Here is a 24,850-nt window from a genome sequence, read left to right as displayed (position 1 = left end):
TATACAAAGAGAGTGGCTTGTGACGGAAAGAGGAACTAATTGGAATGTTTATTTCTGGGAACAAAGGTCAAATGCCACTCACATGCGTTTGGATTATACAAGATGTCTGTATAGCAACTGATGAAATAAGATTTTCTTAAATTCAAAAGATTCAGAATCATATTCTGGAATTACTCTAAAATATTTTCTGATTGAAATACATTTAAAACTCAACTTTATAATGATCATGCATTATGTCCTGAAGAAAATTTCACTAACCAGAAATATTCAATAACAAAAAACTACATTATTTTGATATTTAACAATTAAAGGATATTTTTCATAAAAATTCTTATATTGAATTGGAAAAAAATTAGCTCAAATTGCCATTTTCCCCATTTTCGAAAATAAAATGGAATTAAATTTTTCACTTGAAAAGTAACTAGATTTTACAAAAACTATTCAAGTTTAACAAGTTATTACAAACTGAGCAGAACGTCCCAGAAATAAAATTTCGTGAAAGATATGTCACTTTTCTGTATATTAGAAAAAATGGAGATTTTCAGATTTTGGCATGTTAAAAAATACTTTTGCACCAGCCATTCACGTTAATGACCTTGCCCAATGCTCTCATCCCATAAAAATTCTTCAAGTGGAGTGAAATTCGTGAAAAATTCTCCACCTGCGTCTCGGTGGTAATGCGGCATTCCGCGAAACGCGAATCTGAGCGTTGCAATTTTTCCGCAGCACGTTTCAAGTTCAAAAAGGCGCTGCCGCGCACGATGCCCTTATCTGGCCGTGTTTGCCCAACTCATTTGCATCTCTCGCCTGGCCGGCGCAGATTCAATTAGGAATTTCGCAAGAAGCGCCGAATGAGGCTCTAACTCACGCGGCCCGCTGAATTTCATTAATTGGCGTCGAAGGAGTTGCACAAATAATGTGTCAACTCATCTCGCACGGCGAGACTCGTTTGCATTTCTGTTTAATGCGTGTAAAGTGCAAACATAGGTGTGCATTAAGTGAGCGGCTCGGCTACTGCGGGGATTTTAAATAAAAATGATATGTCGGCTTGTCCAAGCTCGTGTTTTGTAACTTGATACGCGTGCGGCGGCAGTAATTTGTTCTTCCTTCTGCAGGTGGCGTCAATATTACAGCTTACTTAATTACCTTGCTGCTGACAGAAAGTTATTATCCAGCTTAAACTGATAATAAATAAATAAAATGGATAGAATTAAGCAAGACAACAATTGAAAATAATTAGATTTTTGTTGGCTTCAAAAAGTAAGTTTTGACAATATTATGTCCTTCAATGTGCAATAATCAAAAGAGGAACCTTTACTAAAATTTGGCCAATATTCTCCAAAATTTACAGCGCTTGACCATATTTTCTAGGAAGATTGCGATTTCTCTCTTCTATCCAAGGATGTATGAAATTTTTGGGGAAACTCTTTGTTGTGAAATAAAATAAGATTTCAAGCAGGGAGACAAAGTCCTCACCTTTTGAAAATATCTTATATCCTTCATTTCAACCTCTAATATTAAAATATGTGACACAAAAAACTGCACCAGTGGCACTAACTCTCAATTATTTGACTAATATATAGATTTTACAATTTACTAGCAGTCATCCATAAATTTCAATTTAACTATCCAACTTTAAATTGTCACAGCACCGCTTCAATACTCTCTTTCGTGGCTTCTATAAGCGAGTCTTTTTTCATCAAAGAACTTCTTGACGGAGGTTTTAAATTCGTGTGTGTGTGTGCGCGCACTCACGTTCAGCGGAGTAGGGAAGAGACTTTATTCGAGCGCAGTTCCGCCGTTATATTCTGCTCTTTTTGCTATTCATTCGCCTTGGGCTCTTTTTCCATGCAGATGATTGTTTCCTGTGTGCAGATGAGCATCTCCGGCGCATTCATTTATGCATCTGGCACACGAGTCGGCCAACCAACACCCACGACCCGCCGTAATTATTCGCATTGCGAGCAACTCATTACGCTGCTGCACGGAGAGCGAACATGATGCGAAATCGCACGTTTTCCGCTTCCGACGTTGGTGCTGAACGCTTGCATTCCGTGCTTTTTGGAACTAATGTACACGCCGTTGAATCTAATTCTAGCAGAAAAGGAATCTGCTTTATTAGGATTTTCCGCTTTAAAATGCATGAAATCAAATCAAATTGCGTACATACTTGAGAAACGACTGTCAAAATTCTTTTAGATTTTGAAAATTTGCAGGCATAGTTTTTTCCTGTCCATCGTAGTTATCAGAAAAATTATAATAAATCCATTCTAATTGGTGATATAAAATCCGACTTAAGCTTCTTCTGTAGATATAAATCTCCCCCTAAACAATATGACGCAATCGAAATCACTTTTTTTGCAACATTGTTGTCTCGTCTCTTCGATCCACTTCAAATGAAAGGGTATACTGCCTCCGCCCATGCGAACCCCATTTCGTGGCATACTAGAAGAAGCAGTTTTTTCAGTCTGCAGCAACCTGGATATGGCACAAAATACAAAATGCGTAAAAATTTCGAAAATGAAATTTGACAGTAAATTTTTGCTCTACAATCAGTTCGTGATTAGTTTCTCAGCAAATATTTATAAGTTTTGGAATATTAAAAATTATTTTAAAAACTGTACAGATTTTATGATCTCGTGTAAAATCAGTAAATCAGTTCCGGATGATCTCTTTTGTTTCTTACTTTTCCTTTAGCGTGTTATTCGCTGCGAATCGTGGAGCTTGGAGGTGGCCCCACGAGATGGCTCGCACCCCTAGTCGACCGTTTGAGCGACTCACCCTCGTAGAGGCACGGATTTTGTCTAATTCCGAGAGTGAGTCGAAGCGACGAGAGGCAAGGAAAAGCAGCGTTCGCAAAGCCAAAAGGCAGTTCTGCTGCGATCGACTTTCGACCTTTCTCACGAGCTAGACTTGGATTTCTATTCGAATTCGTGGCGAGTGTGAGAATCAGCGGCAGTGATTTCGCACACCCGGGCGCCGGATCGCACCAAATATATAAAAGAAACCGGAGCCCATTTTACGCACTAGCCGTATAGATCGGGTTTCAACATTATACGATTTTGAATCAAAATAATATATACGGTCTGAAGAGCAAGAAACTGTCAATTTTGAGCCTCGTGTTTGTCGCCCTATTTCGTGAGAAAGAAAAATGTCATGAAATTAGATATCAGTCTTAATAACTATTTTTGTTAAGCAGCAATGCGGCATGAAGGAAGGAAGGCGAGCTGTTATTTGATACAATTTGTCAGCTTAAATTTAAATTTATAAATAGTACTTTATTACGGATCAGCGAGTCATAAAATATCCATTCAATAAGCAAGTTGTATTTTGGAAAATAAGCAAAGAATAACTAAAAATGTACGCATTGTGCATGCACGAGTTACTTTTTCTCAAGGTGGTGTGATGTTTCTCGTGGTTGCAGTAAAAAAAGAGATTGTGCGCACTCGTGAGCAAAAATCAAACACGTGCGTGTAGATTCTCTTTCACACCTTTCCGCTACCAGCCCTTTCTCCGATTGTGCCCAGTTCCTGCACCACCCGCGAATAATACTCTTGTGCGGCGTGTATGTATGCCTCAATTGCGACCAGACATTGAGTCAACTTCTCGTGCGTCGCCGAGGCAAACACGCTCGCTCCTCGGCGTCAAACGAAACTTCAAAGAGGCAATCGCGCTACTCGGTGCGACCCTTTTACAACAGAGGAAATAGACGGTTCGAGTTCGACTTTTGAGTGAGCGACCCTCTGACTCATTCGGGCAAATTAAATTGCTAATGGGGGCTGTCTTGGTCACTGCACGTGCATCTTCATGCCTGGCCTCTGGTATGAATTCGCCATTCAACAACCTACAATGGTCGAATAAAAGATGGTCAAATAAATTGGTTAAAATTTACTCCCAAGACGAAATGGACAAAATTGGCATCAGGTCTAGCAAAATCGATGATATTTACACCAGAAATCAGACTATTAGTAGATTGAGTGATGAAATATTTCGAAAAAAATAAAATTTTCCGGCATTTACGGAACAATTTTGAAAAACTTCGAGACCACAATTTAAAAAAGGGGGGCTTTCGATTCCTTTCGTCGAGATCGATCGAACTTACACCAGATCTGATGTTTAGGTCAAGGTCAAAGGTCACCAGCGCCACTCCAACCGCAATGGTTTCTAATCTAATAATAATTTTGGAAAAACTCAGGGGTTCTGGAAATTTATGAATGGTTCCAAATTTACATACATGAAATTAGGTGATGTTTTTTTATTTTACGAGACATTCTGTGTTTCGCGAAATCTCCAAATCTCGGGTTCAAAAGCTATGAGAATGGCAAAAACTGCACACTGCTAGACACGCCATGGCGTATAAAAGATGAAAAAATTAATTAATTTTATAATAACAATCTTTTATAATGCAGAGACTGATGTTAGGCCAGAAATTGTTGTTCCCCATTCCGAAACACTTTGAAACATTTTTTTGTCGCTGCACAAAGCGTGCCCTAGATACGATGGTCGCCCCTTGCCATTTTCTGAACTTTCTAGGCTGGAAGTAATGGTGGCCAGTAACTCTTCCACCCGGCCAAAAGCAGTACGTACATGAAAGCAAACGATTCGAGTGCAGAAAGCGGTCTCGCGACTTGTGAGAATTACGTAAGACACTGCGGTTGTGCTCTGTCCGAGTGTCTGCCAGACTGGTTATTCGCTCTCGTCATGCCAAACCTTCGCTTAAAAAGTCGATACGCGAGGCATTAGCATATATCACGGTGCAGCGGTCACGTTTGCTGAATAATTTGAGAAAAATTTAATTAGGCAGGTTCTCGTGTGCAAATGGAAATTAGTCACGCTTGATCTCGCCCAGACTCGTCTAAGCCAAGAGGAATTTAATTAAATAGGTCGAGAGCAGCAACAGCACCAAACTGGTTGGTTTGATGTTCAATTTCATCCAAGGCTAATATTGCTACAAGAATAACTCACGAGATGGTTATTAAAATTGCAACGTTTCCGCAAGAATTTTTACTGATTGCTTTATTCATAATGTGTGAAAAGGATTTTCTGTGGAATAAGGGAATTGCGTAAAATTTTCTGTTTAGGCCTATGCTTAGATATTGGCTGTATCTTGGAAAAAAACTCCCAATGACTCCAGAAAATGGAAATGCGAATATCGAATAACATTATATTTGTCCGAGGGGAAATGGTGGGCAGCGAAATGCCAGGCACGCGAAATTCAGTCGTTTTGTCCCTTTTTTATTGGCAATATCAGCAAACAGCGACTTGCTTTAAGCGGGTAATGGTAAACGGAGCGCCAACGATGGCCACGCCAAGCAAGGCACTTTTGGTTCACGGATCGATACTGCAGTCGCTTGGGTCTGCACCACTCACTCAACACGCTCAGCGTTGGTGCTCACTCCGGCAGCTGCTCTCCCGACTGACCGACCCCACCAGACACCGCAACAATCGCAGTCTTTTCCTTGAACGTGAATTTAGACCTCGTAGATTATTTATGTAGAATAATGCGCAAATTGTAACTCATTTAAGAAAGATACAAAAGCATAATCTATTTTGTAATTATAATAAACAAATAAAAAAATCAATTCTTCAACGAGAGTATAATTATCTCAATTTTAAATTTGATTTCAAGGTAATGAAATCATTAATTTTGAAATTTATTACAATTTATAGTGCTTGTAGCTAAATTTTTCTGAATTTATGAAGCCTCCACCGCTCGAGTAGGTTATTCTCATATTTAATCCTTATTTATACCACCCGATAAAAATTAACAATGCAAAAGAGTACACGAGGTCCCATCCTGTTGCCTTTTTTACTCCTATGACGTCACCTAATTTGCCATCGGGAAAAAAACATTCAAACTGCATGTTGTCATCAAGCAAGACAGCTTTAAAGGAGGATATTAACTCAAAGCCGTGTCTGTGCGTGGAAAATTATAAAGTAAAGCGTCACGTGACTGCGAGAAGGACAAATCAAGAGCACTGCTTCAGCACAGGCGGTTGCGGTTTCACCATCAGCCTACTAAACTATAATATTATGTATTTTAGTTGGAGATTCTTAAAAATCCACAAGTCATCTATAATAATTAATAAATTATGGTCCTGATAATCTTTACGAAAATAACAAATAATAGAGAACATTAAAAAAATTGAGTCCTGAAATGGTATTTATTGATTTTGTTTGTATCTAAAAATAAGACAATCACTAACTTAGGGCATTGATTATTATTTTTTAATTTTGCAGAAAACTGGGACGAAAATAATTCATTCCTATTTCGTAGAGTTTTCTTTAACTCATACACGTGCAAACCTAAAAGAGATGAACGGGTTCAACGCACTGCTCTATAGAAAGGCATCATAATTGTGTCGATATCGATTGCTTTCGTTACATACGCATTCACGGTGTAAAATTAAAGCGTTCGCGGCGAGAGAAAAGCCTGCGGTGTGCGCAGCGCGCGTCGCGAGCGAGTTCTGGCTGGCTGAGAGCACGGGGTCACGGGACGACCTTGGTGTCACTCTATCCATCTCGCCCTGCCTCACTCTAATTAATACCCTCAAAGCCGGCGCAGCACTCGCTGCTTTGTGTCCTCTCATTAGCTCATCGCCAAACAAACAGGCGTGGTCCCCCGTCCCAGCGACTCGATACGAGCGAGAGCTAGACTTCATCTCTGCAAGCTCTATTATTAAGTAGCTCCTGTGCGCCTTTCTTAATTAATTGCTCTGCAACGCACACACATGCCACCCCCTTGCCTCCCGCGGCGTTTATTTCTGGCAGGAACTATGATTCCGACGTGCAAACCGCCTCCATATGGATCGATTGGAAATCTGGCACCATCTGAAGGCACACTACTCCGTCTAATTAGCTGTCGACGAGCAAGCCTATTTGCAGCACCGATAATGAGATATTAGTCTATCTTTAAAGGAGACGAGTGACTAGGAAAGGCGACAGTCTGGTTAATCTGATTTAAAACGTTTGACATGCTTTTGTTTGGTGAAATTATTAGCTATAACAATTGACTCGATATCCCCCGTCTCTGTATATTGAAACCTTTAATTTAAGTGCAAATAAAATTTTCAACGATGACCTTTACATGACAAAATGATGAACTTAATTGCGACTATGAACAGGTAAACATCAGTGGGTGTTTCCAAAATCATCAATTTTTGAACTTTTTTCTTCGCGCCGCCATTTTGATTTTTCAGTATGTTGATAGGGTGCTGTAGAGGTGTCCAAATTTCTAAGTTGACAGAATAATTTGAGGCATTTTTCCCGGAAAATCAGGGGGAAATCTGGGAAAATCAGCCTCTCCGAGATTACAAAATTGAGAATGTCTAAGTAGTCACCAATTTAATTTTTGGTTAGTATATAGGTTAAATGATGCCCTAAGTGTGCGTAACATGCCTAGAAAATTCAGGGGGTGAAACTATTAAGTTTTTTCGAAATTGAGGGTTAAAGGTTACAAAATGGTATTTTTTAGTTAAGCTATAAATAGTGAAAAAATCAAAATTGCAAAATTTATCTTTGTAACATGCTGGGGGACACCCCTGAGATCAGAAAAGGACCATCTCAACAGGTAAAAATCTTGTCCTGGCGTCAGGGTAGATCTCGAGCGATCGATATTGTTAATAATCATGTGACCCCCGGTTTAAAATATAGTAAAACTGTTATGAATAAATCAAGGAAAACTTGCTTAACACATTAAAGTTGAGAACCCATTAGTTCAAGACATTATTTCTCATCTCAGCACGTTTAAGAAAACGCCATAATTGTATTTCCATGCGGCTCATAAATTTATTAGTTAAAATTGCCACCCTCATAGCGGAGCTCGAGTTAGTTTGAGACTGTTAATTTACAAGAAAATTTGGCCTCACCCTCTAAATTAGCATTCTTCGCGCTAAATTAGTTTTGCCGGTGTTGCCACTTAAAAGTTCCGTTCTCCAGCGGCTGCAGAGACGCCCCAGTTTTTCGGAACAAAAACGTTTCCTTGGCAAGTAGTGCCGGTGTGCCAGCAAAAGTGGAGCGAGATGCAAATAAATTTATCTGCTCAATCATCTGCTAGTACATGGGCAGGAGCAGAAGAAACGCGGCGGCGGCAGAACGCGCCACTGCAATGCCGTGAGCACCATTTGTATTCGTTCGCGTTCACTCGCAGTGTAATTCTAACCGAGCCAGCTAGACTCGGATTCGTGAAATAAAAGGTACGTGCCTCCGACTTGCAGTCGCCTCAAAATATGTGTGTCACCCTCGCTTAATAAACATGCCATTTACAACAGCATTCCTTTGCAAATAAATATTGACACGAGTCAGGTGTTAATGACTGTGTCCATTATTTATGGTTTTTAAAGAACAGTGTGTTTTAATATAACATTATTAAAACCAATGACAAAAAATAATAATAATGACACCTAGCTTAATTTAAGATTTTCATGTGGGGATTTTTAATTTTTAAAAATTTTATTAAGTAATATTTAATATCTGAGGTTTTTTAAGTAACAAAATTTTAATATATTTTTATTGATTAACAAAAGTTCACAAAAGTTCATTATTCACCAGTTAATTTGCAATTTTAGTTAACTAATGTTGAATCAAAACGATAATTTTTTATACTATTTAGACTAATACGGTGCAGGGGATTTAATTGGCTCTTAAACCATCCTATTTTTCCTGATCTATTTTTTTAGTTCTAAAACATTTTTCAAATTGGAATTTTCCCATTTGCTTGTACGGTCTTTTATTTTTTTTTTAATAATTTTTCCGAAACTTAAAACCCCAGTTCAAGTCAAAGTTGTGAATTTATTTGTTTTTATTGATTTAATGCAGCCAAAATGCCCCAGTTTTCAGTGACGAAATATTTTACGAAACTTAACGAAGTGGAGTTGAAAATATGGCTTGTCCTAAAAAGACAATACGCAATCATTTAATTTAAAAAAGGTAGATGCTAATTACGGGTTTGCAACCTACTTTTTAGTTAATCAAGAAAAAAAAATAACGAAATTATGTTAGATGGAAATAAAAATTCGGTTGCGCAGGTTAACGACGTTTATAGAAAATCCATTGGCCTTATTGCCTAACAAATTTCTTCGTACATAATACTGCATCGCAGACTGATCCTAGCCACCCCGCCACAAATCCGGCGTGGAGAGAATTGGCAAAGCCGGCAACATTTTTGCCCAGGCGACAAATTACAAGCGCTCGCCTTCCCATATATCGGGCAGAGCGTCCGCCGAAGGGCGTTCAAGCCGGGTCAAAGTTGGCCTCGACCGCGCGCCGGCGAAGGGCGGAGACTCGGGTTGCCCAGACCACGCCCCCAAGACACGCCCCCGGGCCCTCGGAGGGGACCCTGGACGTGTGTTGTGTGTGGGTCTGCATTGCGGTGCAGAAAAGTTGATATATCTGCGGCGGCGAACGGGTGGCAAGGCTCAGTGCGCTCCGGACCTGGCCGCAGTCAGGCTCAGTCAGGGCCCATGGCTCCCCCGGCGCTGTTTTCGACGCCGCCGAGATCGCCGTTGCTGCTGTGATATCACAACGTACCCTCAACCCCCAAACGCATCGACTCACACACAAAGACTTGACACGCGCCCCCGTGCTCCGGGGGCGGTTTTTACTCGCGAAGAAATTCGCACACTGATAGACACTAGCTAGTACAAGAAGAAGAAGAAGCGACAATGACTGATACAGCTGCGAAATCGCAAGCTACTACGGTGAGTTTTCCTCTATTTTATTTACTAGGCAGGTGTAAACCTGTTTTAAAAATATTTCAATTTGAAAAGAAAATCCTCTGCGCCGTAAAAATGGTAAAAATATCATATTTGATCTATTACAGCATTATAAAGCTCTCGCGTGACAAGGTAGTGGCCATTTTAGACAACCAATTTATTAAGTTTCATCTTTTGTGTCTGAAAAAGTGAAAAATGATACGTGAGTTACCCGACCAAAAATTACATTGCGTGTTGGAAGCGAGTTATTCAATTCCGGACTGCACCAAAGAATGCAGTCCCCTGCTAAATATTAATTTTCGCAAGTCAAACGAGATCGTCGGGTGTAAGATCAGCTCGTCGGCACAAAGAGAGAGATAAAAAATCGGCTGCGTGTATCGTTGCATTGTACAACATGTATTCACTGAAACCGCAACCCGATCTTCGTGTGTCGCGTGATTTCGCCGATATCAATTACGCGTGGGAATCATCAATGGGATAAATTTTGAGTTAGTCAGTCGAAACGAAGGACAACACAATCATTCATCCCCATTTCTTTGTTTCTCTCACACACTGCTCTGCTCTCATGAGAGTTTTCTGAAGTATGCACGTGCCTCACAGGTCACATGAATGATGAATGCCACTCATTCAAAGATCAGGATCAATTCACTGCAATTAAAATTGGGTCGGCAAGTGCATTATTGATTCAACCAATTAAACTGCTGTTTGCGCATACTCAAGAAATGTCATTCATTTATTTGTTTCATAAAGGTATTCTTTGCATTGATCAGGGGAAAGAAGGTTAAAATTGTCGAAAACTGGTTAAATTGTTATCTTTTTATCGCGTTTTGCATTATTGGAATCAAAGTAAATTTGAGTTTTTTAATTAAAAAATTAAAAATAGGAAAAAACCAAATGGGAGGGGGGATTTGATTTTTAAATTTGATTGTACAATAGATAATCTCATTAGCAAACAACAAGGAATGGGTGTAAGAGACAAACATTGTAATATCACACATTCTCGTACTGTACAGCAACTGTTTCAGTCTGTTACTGTTAACATCGAATAAAAAATTGTAGAAGGGAAATAGAATACACGCAGCCGATTTTTTTTATCTCTCTCTTTGTTTCTACGAGTTGATCTTACACACCCGACGATCTTGTTTGACTAGCGAAAATTAAAATTTAACAGGGGACTGCATTCTTTGGTGCAGTCCGGAATTAAATAACTCGCTTCCAGTTCGCGATGTACTTTTTGGTCGGGTTTTATGGAAGTAGCCATTGTAAAAACAACTTTTTTACTTAAAATGGAGTTGTTTTAAAATTTGGAGAACATGTGAAACACTAAATTTACATTTTACAGGTAGGCTCTAAGTGTTTATTTATAAAAGTCACAATAACGAAACAAATATATAAAAAGGAAATAAAGCAAGAAAAGGCGAACAGACAAAGCATATTGCTACTAAAACAATAAACTATAAAAGTAAACTCTCGTCGCATTGAGCTGTAACAAACGAACATTTTAAGATAAAAGTTTTGCGGAGTCTGACTCCCAGTGTTCCAATTTTCTCGATACATCAAATCAATTTAGGGTAAACTTTTATTTTGTAAGATAATGTTCCGGTAAATTATTTGTTAAATTCATTGTTAGCTAGAGCATAATTTTGATTATGTCTAACTTCATCTGACTAACTCCCTGTCAACATAAACCGTCCATCCGCATGATATTTATTTATCCGCACGCGCAATACGACCGAATTTAGAATTTTGCTCCCGTTCCAAATCCGGATGAGCAAAACGCCAATCAAAGCCCCGCAGTGGCTCGAGTGCGGTCCGGCCCGTGCTGTCAATCTCGGCTTTCATTTACTCCTGTATTATGCATGCAGCCGGGCCCCCTACAACTGATGGCTTCGACGTGAACTCTCTTCGCGTTGCGTACACAAATAAATCAAAGCGCGTGCTCGCTGCTAGAAAACAGAAAAATGGTTGGCTCATTATTTGTTTTCTTTTCCGGGAGCACAGCCAGCGGCGCAAATATTCAAAACAGATGCGGAGAGAGAATGCATAGCATCGATCAAACTCTAGCAGAATGCATTACCCTACTCCTAATAGTCAAATTACACATGCCGAGTGTGAGACAATCAGAGTCGATTGGACGCCGAGTAAACGCAACGAGCGTGTGGTGGATCACGTTTGATCACAATCACCTCTCTAGTCACAGTGTGACGTAAGCGTCTCAGTTAGCTACTAAGTTCATTCCTCGCTCTGCATCGTCTGTGTGGGAATCGTATTTTCGCTGTTGAGCACGAATTTTGCACTTCTTGCGCTCTCTGCAACACTCGATGCTTCTCTTTGACAGAATTACACGACTTTTGTTCTGCAACTTAAGAGCACTTGCATTGTCGAGGGAAACCGAAAATAAGTAGATTTTACGCCGGGCTTGCTCCTTCTCGAGGATGATACTTTTGGTGAAAGGCAGGCAACCAGTGCAGCACTTGAGTCAAAGGTTTTGCCTAACTTCTCAACCTCCCGTCGCGCAGGATGATTGAGCGCGTTCCTCTTGAGTTTGTAGATAAATATAGAGGTCAAGGCTTTATGAGTTTTGGTTTCGTCTAAACCACTAAACAAAAAGATACGTTGCAATAAAAACGTCAAAAGACCTCTTTGGACCTGTGTATAAAAATTAAACTATATTTCTTAAGAATACTTGAGAGAGAGACTTCATAAAAAATCGTACGTGATTGAATATGCTGGTTGAAAGGTGTGATCAAAGCCCTCTTTAAAAAATAAACTCTTGGAGATTTTTTCGTGCATCTGAAGCAAAACAGCTTATTTGCATTTTTTTAAATGCAACTTGATTTTATCACACTGGACTGGAGGAGATTACTCCCCCAATTTTCAATTGTGCTGCATTTTCCTCGATTTTAAATTGGAGTAGTTGGCACGAAAAGAACGCCGGAGAACAAGCCAGCTAGGACAATAAAAGCTTGGAAACAATAAGAGTGGGTTAATTTACATTCATTGCTGCTGAGAACAGTGCAGCTGAACGGTGCACTGCTTTTATTTGCGGTGCAGACAGCGCAGTGTAGAGTTGCTCCTCGAGCACCGTTCGAGCATTGCAGCAATAAAGCAAAGACAAAAAATATGCCGCATTGCTGCGTGCCATGGACGGGAAAAGTGCGAGTTGCATAAACGATGATGAATTTAGGCGGATGAGCCGCTGGGCATACAGTGGCGCTGCCTCGAGTCTAAAAGCGGCCCATCGTCGGGTCGGGTCTATTTTTAAAATCGGTTCCTGTTCTTGAAGAGAGCACTCGTAGAGAGACTCAGTCCTAGTGCGACCACGCCAACTTCATTCCAGCAGCTTTTTCCCCCGACTCGAGGGCCGGCTGCCTACCGAACCGAGTTCGAGTGATGTGAGACGCCCGAATTTCCGAAATTTTTCCCTCCGAAACAAACGATCGATCGAGTGCGACTCTCCTTTGCCAGTGAACAGTGCTGATTTTGGGCTTTCACGCCGACATTGAGCGAACGGCATGGCTGGGGAATACCTGAAAAAGAAGTTTCCCTCGCTCTCCAGTCTTGGGGTAAGGCTCAATTTGAGTTCATATTGTGTTTACTCTCTTACATAAGAAACATAAAAAAAATGAAATAGTTGAAATTTAAATCATATCATAGTATGTCCGTGTTTTCTCTGGCAGAGAAAGAAGGAAAACACAAGAACAGACCAGAAGGTTTTAATTAGACGGGACCATATTACTCCTCCGTCTCTTTTTGCAAATCTAAATTCGCTAGGTTGCAGAAAAGTTTAAATTAATATTTTTACTAACTATGAGTTGCTTGTTAGTCTACCACTGTCGGAGACTGATATATAAGATTTAATTTATTCATGGCTAATCAAGTATCTGAAACCAACCCAGAGTTTTTGACACAACCTGCCATGACCAACACAAATTGCTTTTTAACTAACAGACACGTTGTCCACGGATTACATTATCAATTTACTAAGTAAATTTGCCTACATCACTCTATCACGAGAGTTAGGATTTGCTTTCGCAAACATTGATAAGTGAATCAATTCATGCAATTTCCCAAACATGATAAGAACACTCTCACTTTGTGTAGAGCCCCTAAATGAATTTTTATTCAGCTTTCAGTGCATTAAATTATGATTAGTAAAATAGCCATAATTTTTTTCTACCAAAGATGTATGTGTATTGCCGTTAACCCTGACCTGAGACCAAGCCAAAATTAGAAACACTACAGGAAAAATTAAAACCGTATATCACTAAACACGTTTTTAAAGCTGCTCTATTGATTTGAAACTGCCAAAGCTAAAATTAATTAACCAAGACACACGCACTTCTCGGAACAAAAACAATTCACTTTTTGCTCACGTGAGCACAGTTAATAATTTACTCTTTGAAGCAGAAGGGCTGCTCGCAAAGCTGCATTCATTTTTAATCATACGCAACCATGCCCGGCGAGCCCTTTTGAATCTGAAAAGCGTCCGACGTTTGCTCGAATGCTCGCCCGCGATAAGGGTTGCTTCATCCCCCGACGTGTCTGCGTCGTTGTTGGCCATTCACCCTTTGGCTGCGTTTGTTGTGGGTGGTCGGTGCGGTTTCGCGGAACAAAAGCAGAAGCGTGCAGTGCAGACTGACACCGCACGAAGCAAATATTTGAGCGCAGGTAAATAAATACGGCGGTGCAATCCGGGCGCCGAATAAAATGCGAGCTGACAAACAAGTACCTGTTGGAAAGGAGTGAATTTCGGCGCATGAAATCCCCTTTCGCCGCGGCTGCGTGGACCATTGTCAAAGAAACACGTTCGCACCTCAAAACAAACCGTCGATGCCGTATGAAAGCCATGAATGCACAAATGGTCTGGAATTTTAAGGAAGGATTTCTTTCAGAACAAATCGAGAGAAATATTTCAATGGGATTAGCATGATTTTATAAAATCTTATGAATTGGTGTGGTTTGTAAATTTTTTTTATTTTTCGCACTCACAACTATAAAAAGAGAAAAGTAAATTTTTATATCAAATAGAGAGAAAAATTGGATAAAATGACTAGCCGCATTATTTAAATAAAAAATGATTAAATTCCCGAAAAATTGCTAGACATGAGATAAACCAGATAAACGAGAAAATTATAGAATATCCTTTTTACAAATAGTGAAAATGAACCGTTAATTAAGCTTTTTGAACTGAGAGCCGATAATGCTCAGCGTCTGTTTTTTCCCTATCCCGAATTCATTCAGCCCTAATGTCAACTCAAGTGAGCACGTCAATTATGTTCTCGCACCCCTTTGCGTACTAAAAAAAGGCGGTGGCGGCGGATCCGCACGCGGCTGGGGCGCACGGCAAAATGCGAGAGGGATGCACCGGGAGGCAAGTAGAGCGGCGGCAGCGGCGGTATTGACAAAATAGATGCACATGGCCGGCCGGCCGGGTCAATACTCGGGGTGAGGGAAGGGGTGCGCCACCCCGCCGAACGCGGCCGAACGGCAGCGAAGGCGCCCCCACCCCACCACGCCCCTGTCTCGGCCGACCCTACGTCCATTCTGCGGCATTGTCGCGCGACGGGCCGACTCGAAAAAGTCGCAGTCAGCCCCCTCGAGTGAGCCGCCAGGCTCGCCCTTCTGCCAGGGTGGCGCATGTGTCTTCGCTAGACGACGACTTCGTACCCTTCGGATAAGCGTTCCACATCAGGAGGGCGCAATGGTCACCGAAACTACCGCACAGGTGAGCCCTGAAGCTAAGTCCGCAGCATTTCGGGAAATCCCGTCTTTTGGAGACTACATTCATACGTTTCTTCCGACAAGAAAAATTAAATTACTTCGGATTTGTCGAGAGTAGAGGATTCATAAATTGGCTGTTTCTTTCTCCGGGTCAATATTGGTATTTGGCAAACTTGGAAAAGCAATTTCGCATGATTGTAGGGCCCGAATTTGCAATTCGAATCGGGGAGAAACGCGCGGCCTCGATTAAGTCACGTTCTTGCAGGCGTCGAACGAGACGGCGGTGCCGCCTGTGGCCCGAGTCGGATCAATATTCGGGCTGAAAGGGTGGCAGCGCGGCGGCCGGCTGACTTGGGTCCGCAGGGCAGCGAGCCCAAGGGCGTCCCAAGGGCAGCGGCCGGGCCGAGGTTCAAGGCGAGAGAGTGTGTGTCTCGACGCCGCGCCGGACATGGGCGTTAGCTCTCGGGGAAGCCGTACGCTCAGCACCTCGCGGCCCGAGCCGCATACAGCAGACACGGGCGCGTGCATTCGCCATGTTGGTCTATTGATTTTCTGGCAGATGCCTCCGTCCATGCCAGGCACGGCACTCGCGGCTCGTGCAGACACCGCCGGCATTTTTCCAAATCCGCCTTTGAAGCTCTTTAAACGACAGCAGTTCACTTTCTCGCGCCTCCCTTTCACTAACCCCCGCAGATTAGGCAATTTTAAAGGGCAACTGAAACTTCCACTGCCCCTACGGGCCCATAAAATTTCATGTGTTTAGGCTCGTACGATTATTTTGCTTGGTTAAAAAATTACAACTCGAGATGAATGATAAAGAAGTAAAGAGCATGCAAATGAGGACTTGCTTATGTAACCACAGTCAGCTGGTCGAATTTATTGCCTTTCAAATTACACATTCGAGGCAGCCTACACAATCGTTTCGCGGCATAATTGCATGCACGGCGGCCGAGCCTGCTCGCGTTTTGCCCTACTTGGTGATTACCACTCCTAACCGAGGGCAGGAAAGCGCCGGCAACCTTTGGCCTTTGCTGATTTCGGCGGCTCGTCGGAAACCGAGTTTGCTCGTGCCGCACACTGACGCAGATTCGCAAAGTGGGTGCGGGAAATTGCAGAGGAGATGAGGCTGTTTTTCACGCTCCACATAAGTCGAGAAAAATATTATTCGCTTCTCTTGGAACTCGAAATTTGAGACGGAGAAAACATGTGAAGTGCTGATTTTGCAGTATGGGGGGAATTGCACACTGAATAGAAAATTGATCAATTAAAAACATTGAGTAAGTAAAAAATATTCCTTCGGGTGACACTGATAATCATCATTAGTTTAAAAATTCTTATATTTTCAAGTGAAGAATTAAAAGGTTTTATCTGTTTATTATTTTCAATATCTTACATGAAGATAAAATAGGCAACCATACAGTAACATAATTTATGAATTAAACATTAATCAGTACTTAAAATACTGGGCTATATATAGTTGCAATTACCACATAATTGAATTTATGTTTATAAAAATATTATAAATTTGATTTTCCAGAGGCGAAAATGCGCATTTTTAGACTTACCTAATTTTCGTAATTTGACAGGGAAAATATTCCCCAGCATTTATATTTTTTCCTCCTCTCGTAAGGCTCGTTGACTTTCAAGAAAATGTGTTACCAACCGAGAACCCAGCTGTGGGTCACTGTAAGTTATTCATCCCATGCTCGACAAATTTTCCCCAGTCTGCGCACAATAATTCATGCGGCAAGTTGCGGCTCACTTTGCACGAATGCCTAGTAAAGTTGTCGCGTGGATGGATACACTGAAACAGTTACACGTATCCGCGCTCGCGGGGGAGGTCACAGGGGGGAGGGGAGAGGGATGCTAAGTCGTCGTGGAACGCGTGAGTCAGCGGGGCGAATTCGTGCTGCGAGGGTGCCAAAACGAGAAAAAGTCATTAATCTCGCGGGCACTTTTCCCAGCTGCACGGCCGCGTCGCGCGATCCGATTCCGGGTCCGATGCACACGTTCGCGAGCCGGTCCAGAAGGCAATAAAACTGCGCGAAGAATGGACGCCCTGAGCGACGAACCAATTTTATGTGTGCACATATACAGTGTACACGTGTGTATTTACACTGCAATGCAGACTTCGGCACCGAACATCCTAGATAAATTGAGTGAAAGGCCGCTTTTCAATGCGAATTTCGAGCCCCAGAACGACTGATCGATCAACGCGCTGCGTTGGCTCGGTTTGCCATTTGAAAAGAATCGAGCAGTCGCTTGCCAAAATGCAAAACACCACCGCAACAATCGAAATGCTGATTCACAGGGAGGAAATTTATAAATAATCATTGGCTCACAGTCAATCTGAGTCGACGCTTTATCACAAAGAAAACATGGAGTTGTTTAGAGGTTTTTTTCATTCAAGGAAATAAAAAATTTGTTTGGAGGGAAATTCTTGTTTGGCATTTAAGATCAAAGCATAACGGGATTTTTGAAGTTACGGAAGTATTTTGAAACAGGAAAATTTTGTAAAGGCAAAAAATTAAAACAACATTTATGAGGCGGTTAACAAAGATATTGAAAACTTCAACAGTGGAGAATCATTGCTATAAAATTTTAGTAATGCAACGTTTGGAAACTTTTTGTTTAAATCTTGGCGCTTGATGTTCCTTGAAATTAAAAAAGCATGATATCTCATTTAATAAAATTAGGACTTAGTGCTCGAGAGAAAAATCTTGGATTAATTTTCTGGTTAAAAAAACATCAGTTTTGTTAGATATCCATTAAAATGGACAGAAATTTCAAGTTTCTCCCTATTAATTATTAATTCTATTTGATTTTCGTGATTTTTTTCTGTTCGGTTATCTTTTTTTGTTATAAAAAACTAGCACTATACTTGATGTTCGTTTCTCCGAGCAAATGCAAAAACGAGCTGCGTCGGAGATAAGTGTTTTTTTTACGTAAGGTCCCGAGGCGGAGGAGGCGTCTGTAATAAAACAGTATCTTTAGAAATTGCGGCTTCAAGCAAGCGTTCACCCATTCAGCAGTCGGCCATTCATTCTGGGTGCCCCTTTTTTCTCCAGAGGACATCTGCTCGGCGCGGATGCCTTACGCACGTGCACAAAAAGCGGCTTTTTTTCTTCCCGGCGCACCGCATACGCATAATATAAAAATTACGGAAACCTAATACCAAGCGGGTGACGCGAATTTGCCGGAAATTGATGGTGGGAAATCCTATTATGTAGGGGCATACAAGCGATCCATTTACGCTGCATAAACTGAATCGTGCTTGTTTGTTATGTTGCAGACGGATGGAAACACAGCTTTCCTCCGGGCAGCCCGAGCGGGCAACCTGGACAAGGTGTTGGAATACCTCAAGTCAAACATCGACATCAACACCTCCAACGCAGTAAGTAGTACACATTATATTATTTTATTATTGTATTTATGAACAAACAAACAAACCATTCAAGTTGGTATGTTTTGGAAAATTTTATGGCACATGAACAATTACACCATAGAAGACAGGACAAAATTTGTAGCGGTATTTCAGATTTTTCGTTTACTAGATTTTCAATATAACCAATTGGACTAGAGTAAAGCTTAACAGAAAATTTGTTCACCTTATTATTTCAAATAATATACTCTCTAAAAATCGGGAAAAAGAGCACAATTTTTCAAGGTTGCTTATTCAAAAAAAGAAATCGAATCAATAGTTTGCACGCTAATCAAGCAGTGAGCACTGTCCCCCTTTTGAAAATTGGCAGAAGGGAAATTTACCTCATGATTCACACACCGTTAGATAGATCGTGACGAGAGAAAACAAAATTAGGCGAATAACTTGATGAGAAATTTGGGAAAATCTGAAATTTAACTGTTACTTAGTTATCATTTCATTATTGAAAATTGTTGCTGAATTCCAAAAATAGTACTCTGTACTCCATTCAAACATCAATAAAAGTGGAAAGTTAATTTGGCGAATAGTTTACGAAATTCATGGTCCATGTTATCCGTTTAAGGACCTGCATTAGAGAGTGTAATTGGCGGTCTTATTCTTCAGTTGTTTTTTCTTTGGTCAATGAAACGCGGCCAAGCAATTTTCCTGGTCAGGGGATTCAGTTCCGACTTGAGAGAGCCAGACCACTACTTGTTTAATCTCGACTCAATTGAAATCTCGATGCGTTCATTAAAATAGCTGGCACGTTACAGACAATCTAAGGGCACACGCTCTGACTCACGCTCGGACGCGTGTATTTTTAAAATCGATCCACCAGCGGCCAGAAAGAGCGTCGATGTTTAATTAATGAGCGGCTGCGAGTGCATTTTTCCCTCCAGCCCGGCCGCCGCGGACGAACAAACACGTAATTTGCAACTAACTAGCTGTGGCCGGCCGGCCGGCAGAAGCAAGCGGACGCAGAAGCCGGCAATTAGCTCACAGGCAGACGCTGTTTTTTTAAAATGGGTCATCAGAGCAGCGGGTAAAAATAATTTGGCGCAATAGTGGGAGGCCAGTGAAATTTTGACCAGCACTATTTTGATTGCCGCGTCTGCAGAGACAGGCCGTCAATTCAAAGCGGCACGTTGACGCCACACGGAATTCCCACATTAAATGTCGTGTTTTCACAGGCTTCGTATTATGACTCTCGCTTTTTAAATAGTCGCCTGTCATGCCGAATTTTGATTGAAGAAAGTTGTGCAGTCTCCCTGGAGACCTCACAGACGACGTGAACTTCAAATCATTTCTCATATGAAAGTTTCATTTTTATTTCCTTTTTTACTGATCTGCGCTTTTCGCTTAAGTTATTAGCAACGCTACACGTAAAATTAAATTTATATAATTAATTTACAGAGCAGTTGGAATATAAGTCTACATTTCAGTGGGTTTAATTAACAAAATTATTCAGATCTAATAAGAGCAGAGCGTGTCAAGTTAATTTTATTGGATTGAATTGTTTAGCTTAATGGATTGCTAGCATATTCAGCGTGACAGTTAATTAGAAACTTCTGATTTTTGCTAAACAATCAGAATTTACCGGAGTTTTTAAAGTGGTGGAGTAGACCAATGTTTGTTTTTTTTCACAATAGCCTGTTAAATTCTCCTTGAATATATTTAAAAATTTATTCGGTTTTTAACAAATTATTTGTGCCTAAACAAATATATGGCAAATGATAATTCGGGCTTCTTTGAGGGGAAGCCATTCAGGGGTTCACGAATTTGTCAGTCCAGCTGGCTCAAGTTGCAAGAAAAGCAAAGAGTTATTGTTTGACTCAGCCACTGCAAGTGAAGAGATGACGAAAACGTGTATTTTTGCACGCTCCTTGTCCACCACGGCCCGCTTTGTTGTAATTAACAGCACCATAAAAGCTAGCAACCCCTAAATTTTCAAAAAATATTGAGTTTTTTATCCACAATTAGTTTATTTTCCTCACCGCCTTGTCTGAGCAAAGGATTTTCTTGGGCTTCTAAGTAAAAAAAAAACTAAACATATTCGACATTTTTTGTAATTGATAATAACTGTATATTTGCTAATTTTAGACAGGCTATGATTCTCAATCTCAGAAAAGAAGTGTTAAATCTAACCCAATTTTTTTATTTTACTTCTATTCAATCTGCGCTTTTAACTAATTAGAAACAATAAATTCTTTTGATACCTATACCTATTATAAATATCTCCAAGAAAACGCGTTAGTTAGCATAAATGGCATTGCAAAGAATTACAATTCTTCGGTGCAGTTTGCGTTACCATAAAATGCAGAGTTTTGCAATGCGTATAGAAGTGCATATTTAGCACTATTTTCCAATAAAAATACTTATTGTGGCATACAGAATGGCTTCTTTCCCTTCTTTACTATTAATTTCTAATCTATTTACAAAGCGATGTGCTCGAGACATGGATTCAGGTCACAAAAGGTCACATCTACATTTCACGCGCTGCAGCCATTTGGTCGTGTTAATATTCCAATCTGCATAATCTCTGCTGGCGAACGCACCCATTTTTCGGAAATCCATCAAGGGTGTGTCAGCCATGTTGGTCTCACTCGTGCTTTTATGCCGACGCCAGGCCGCTTTTTATCGATTGTCGGTGCGGTGCCAGCATTAAATTCAGCCTGCGAGGGGTTGCATATGATCGCGTGCCAGGCAAGCAGGCCTCCCTCTCGACGTCCGAACCCCCGTTCCGTTCCAAGCAAAAGGACCTTGCTGCATGCAAGTGTGCGGATAATTGGGCAAATGCATGATTTTATTTATTCCGATCCAGTCAGAGATCATTTGCATTCGGCCCTGAATGCAGCCGTACAACAGGCGTGGATCTGAATAAAAAGAAAGGGCCACTTGAGGGGTGTCGACCAGATCAGAAAACACGTGTTTTCGCCGAATTCTCCCAGAATTAATTCCGCACGAGCCGCGCGATCGGTTTAATAAAATCACTCGTGATTTGTTGCGGCTTCACTGACTTCATCTGTTGTGTCGTGATAGAATAACAATCCGCTTACGTAACTCACTGGACTTGCTTTTCCATCTACGAGAGTTGCGAGAAAAACGTTGCTCTTTTTATTATTGTAGTGTGCCGTAACTTTGTAGTGACTGCACTGCCATAGGAGTGACTCGAGCTGACTCCGTAATGTATTCTCTCAAGTACAGTACATACCAAATGGGTCATTGTCGGCCGATAATAATGCATGTACAGTGGTGGAACAATCCAAATATATATTCCAAATTGAACTATTAGTAATCCGACATCAGAAATGATGGCAAATATTGACAATTTACGAAGAGAAAAATGATATGGAAATACTAACAGCTTACTAATTTTGAGAAGGTCAAACGAGCTCAATCAAGCAGTATTTCAAAGCTCAAATAATTTAAACCACTCCTTTAAAGCCACAAAAAATAAATAAATTCGGTCGTTTCACATTGAATTCAAATCATTTTAAATTCACAAGCAATGAAGAAATTTCAAACAAGGTTATAATATTTTTTTTAGAAAATAAATAAAATGTTACTTTTTGGATCAGAAAAAAACTAAGTCTTGTCGGTCTACTGGTGTGCTCTGAATGGCAGTGCTTAAGGCACTCAATTTTATAGGCTCATTCTTTTTATTAACTTGATTAAAAAATTACAAGAACAATTAATTTATTCATCATCATTTAACTGTCCATTGTTTCCGCTTTCTTTAGGTTTATCATAAGGTCGTCTTCATGCGGGGGGGATTAACAGTTGGGAATAACTGTGGGGGTGAGAAATATGACTTTTTCGCAAATTAGGGTCGTTAAGACCTATTATGAGCTACAAAAATAGTTTTACAACCTACTGTCATATGCCTAAAAATACAAATGACCTTTTCCCGCAAAAGACCAAATTGCAGGCTTTCTTCGATATTTCTCTATAAAATTTTTGATACAAAACCTAAACTTTGTGAGTTCAAATATCGATATTTTACGAGTTTATGCCGACAAAACTGAGCTAAGAAATCTTTTCTCTCCTGTAATATCCTTAGCCGTGACGATCCTGGAAAAATTATGCTTTTGGCAATTCATCCGTCGCGTCGCCGGTCGCGCACACAAATTGGGGTAAATGGTGGGCGCCAGAGCTAATAATGTTACACTCCGTTGCACCCGTGCAAGGAAGGTAATTTGCCCAACCCCAGGTGTGCCGTACGCGCACGGGTTTATCGCACTATCTCCACGCGGATGACACGCTCGCCGACCTTTTTTAAGTAGTGCACTGCTTGCTGCATTGAGCTGATAAAGAAACTCCTTTTTAGGAGGTGGTACGCTTTCTATTTTTAAAAAGCTTTTGCAACGTGATATATTTGTAGAAAATGCCGTAAATATGAGAAAAGCGGATTGAGAATCGCAAAGTCTGATTAAAAAATTTCTGCGACTCTCTAGTCCAATTATTAAAAAAAAATCACTGTCTTTCCGGTCCTTTGAAAGCAATCAAATAAATTACATATTTTTATTGGGTGTCCGCAGGAATTACACGCAAACAACTATTTTTGTGTCAAAAACAGCCACAATGAATGAAATTTCCGTCAATTTTAGCATTTTCAAGGCCGATTTTACAGTTGAAAACTTGATTGTTTTGCAGAATGGACTGAACGCCCTCCACCTCGCCTCCAAGGACGGACACGTACATGTGGTGACCGAGCTTCTGACCCGAGGAGCCACCGTGGATGCAGCCACCAAGAAGGGAAACACAGCCCTTCACATCGCCTCCCTCGGTAATTTGCACGCGGATTCGCCTACGTCGGGCTCATTTTAACACGCCGCGTTCGCTATTTTGCAGCCGGCCAGGAGGAGGTGGTGAAAATTCTGGTGCAACACGGAGCCTCCGTCAATGTTCAGAGCCAAAATGGATTCACCCCATTGTACATGGCGGCCCAGGAGAACCACGACAGTGTCGTCAAATTCCTGCTCGCCAACGGAGCGAACCAGAGTCTCGCAACTGAGGTCAGTTCTTACTTTTCAAAGGGGCGATATTATTTATTGTTCCTTGGCTTTGATCCAAACGGGAGTTTCGCAGCAATAGACTTAAAACGGGGTTGGCCAAAATTGCGTAAAAGGATATGGATGATGGAAATAAATGCAATTTGGTATGTTCAGCTAAAAATTATGAAAATCAGAGTGCCGTTTGGAACCAGCAGCCACATTAACCGTCAGACGCTGGAAAAAGACACCCACCGCTTATCTAAATTGTCGATTGTTTGGTTGAAATAGCGTTTGCAATAAAGGAAAATTTAACCAGCAGCCAAACAATTACTGTAAAAATTGACCCTAAGCAGTGATGACGTAAGAATGTACAGGCCGCTCTCTTTGTCCAGCGCAAAATTTTAGCATTATATAAAAATTACAGTTTTCGCCATATGTACTTATATGTCCTTTAAGAGAAACAACTATTAGTCAGTTAAATGATTTTTAAACTGTTCCTGAATTAGGTTGTATTTTTTTTAAATTATATACACAACCAGCTTTGTAATTTTGCAACATTTGCCACTACAGAAAGATCCCCCAAATATTTGCAAGGCTAAAGTATTTAAAATCATTTTGAACCTAATTAATTTGGCTGTGTTTAATGAAACTTGTTCGTGAATTGAATTGTTTGTGAATTAAGTTTTGAACGATTTTCTTGGGCGATTACAGGATGGATTCACCCCATTGGCGGTTGCGATGCAGCAAGGTCACGACAAGGTGGTGGCCGTTCTGCTGGAGAACGACACGAGGGGCAAGGTGCGGCTGCCCGCGCTGCACATCGCCGCTAAAAAGGACGACTGCAAGGCGGCCGCCCTGCTGCTGCAAAACGACCACAACCCTGACGTCACCTCCAAGAGTGGCTTCACGCCTCTCCACATTGCCGCCCACTACGGCAACGAGAACATTGCCAACCTGCTGCTCCAGAGAGGAGCTGACGTCAACTACTCGGCCAAGGT

At 41.0% G+C, this 24,850-nt stretch overlaps 1 protein-coding gene across 18 annotated transcripts in view; it reads left to right on the top strand.

Moving 5' to 3' along the window:
• Ank2 (Ankyrin 2) overlaps window positions 1-24,850 on the top strand; it is a 114,946-nt gene that overhangs the window by 4,877 nt on the left and 85,219 nt on the right. For 12 of the 18 annotated variants that reach the window (XM_065492762.1, XM_065492760.1, XM_065492761.1 and 9 more), the window contains exons 3-6: window positions 18,730-18,831; window positions 23,512-23,644; window positions 23,710-23,873; window positions 24,564-24,848. In XM_065492762.1, coding sequence (XP_065348834.1) covers window positions 18,730-18,831; window positions 23,512-23,644; window positions 23,710-23,873; window positions 24,564-24,848 — 684 coding nt within the window. Of the gene's footprint in view, window positions 1-9,389; window positions 9,699-12,993; window positions 13,280-15,253; window positions 15,442-18,729; window positions 18,832-23,511; window positions 23,645-23,709; window positions 23,874-24,563; window positions 24,849-24,850 lie in introns of those variants that run through there. The other 6 variants (XM_065492776.1, XM_065492768.1, XM_065492766.1 and 3 more) reach the window with 4 other exon arrangements.

The sequence above is a fragment of the Cloeon dipterum genome, chromosome X (assembly GCF_949628265.1).
Source record: "Cloeon dipterum chromosome X, ieCloDipt1.1, whole genome shotgun sequence".
Classification (NCBI taxonomy): Eukaryota; Metazoa; Arthropoda; class Insecta; order Ephemeroptera; family Baetidae; genus Cloeon; species Cloeon dipterum.
The sequence above is the reverse complement of the archived record's forward strand: the minus strand, read 5'-3'. Positions and strand labels throughout refer to the sequence as shown.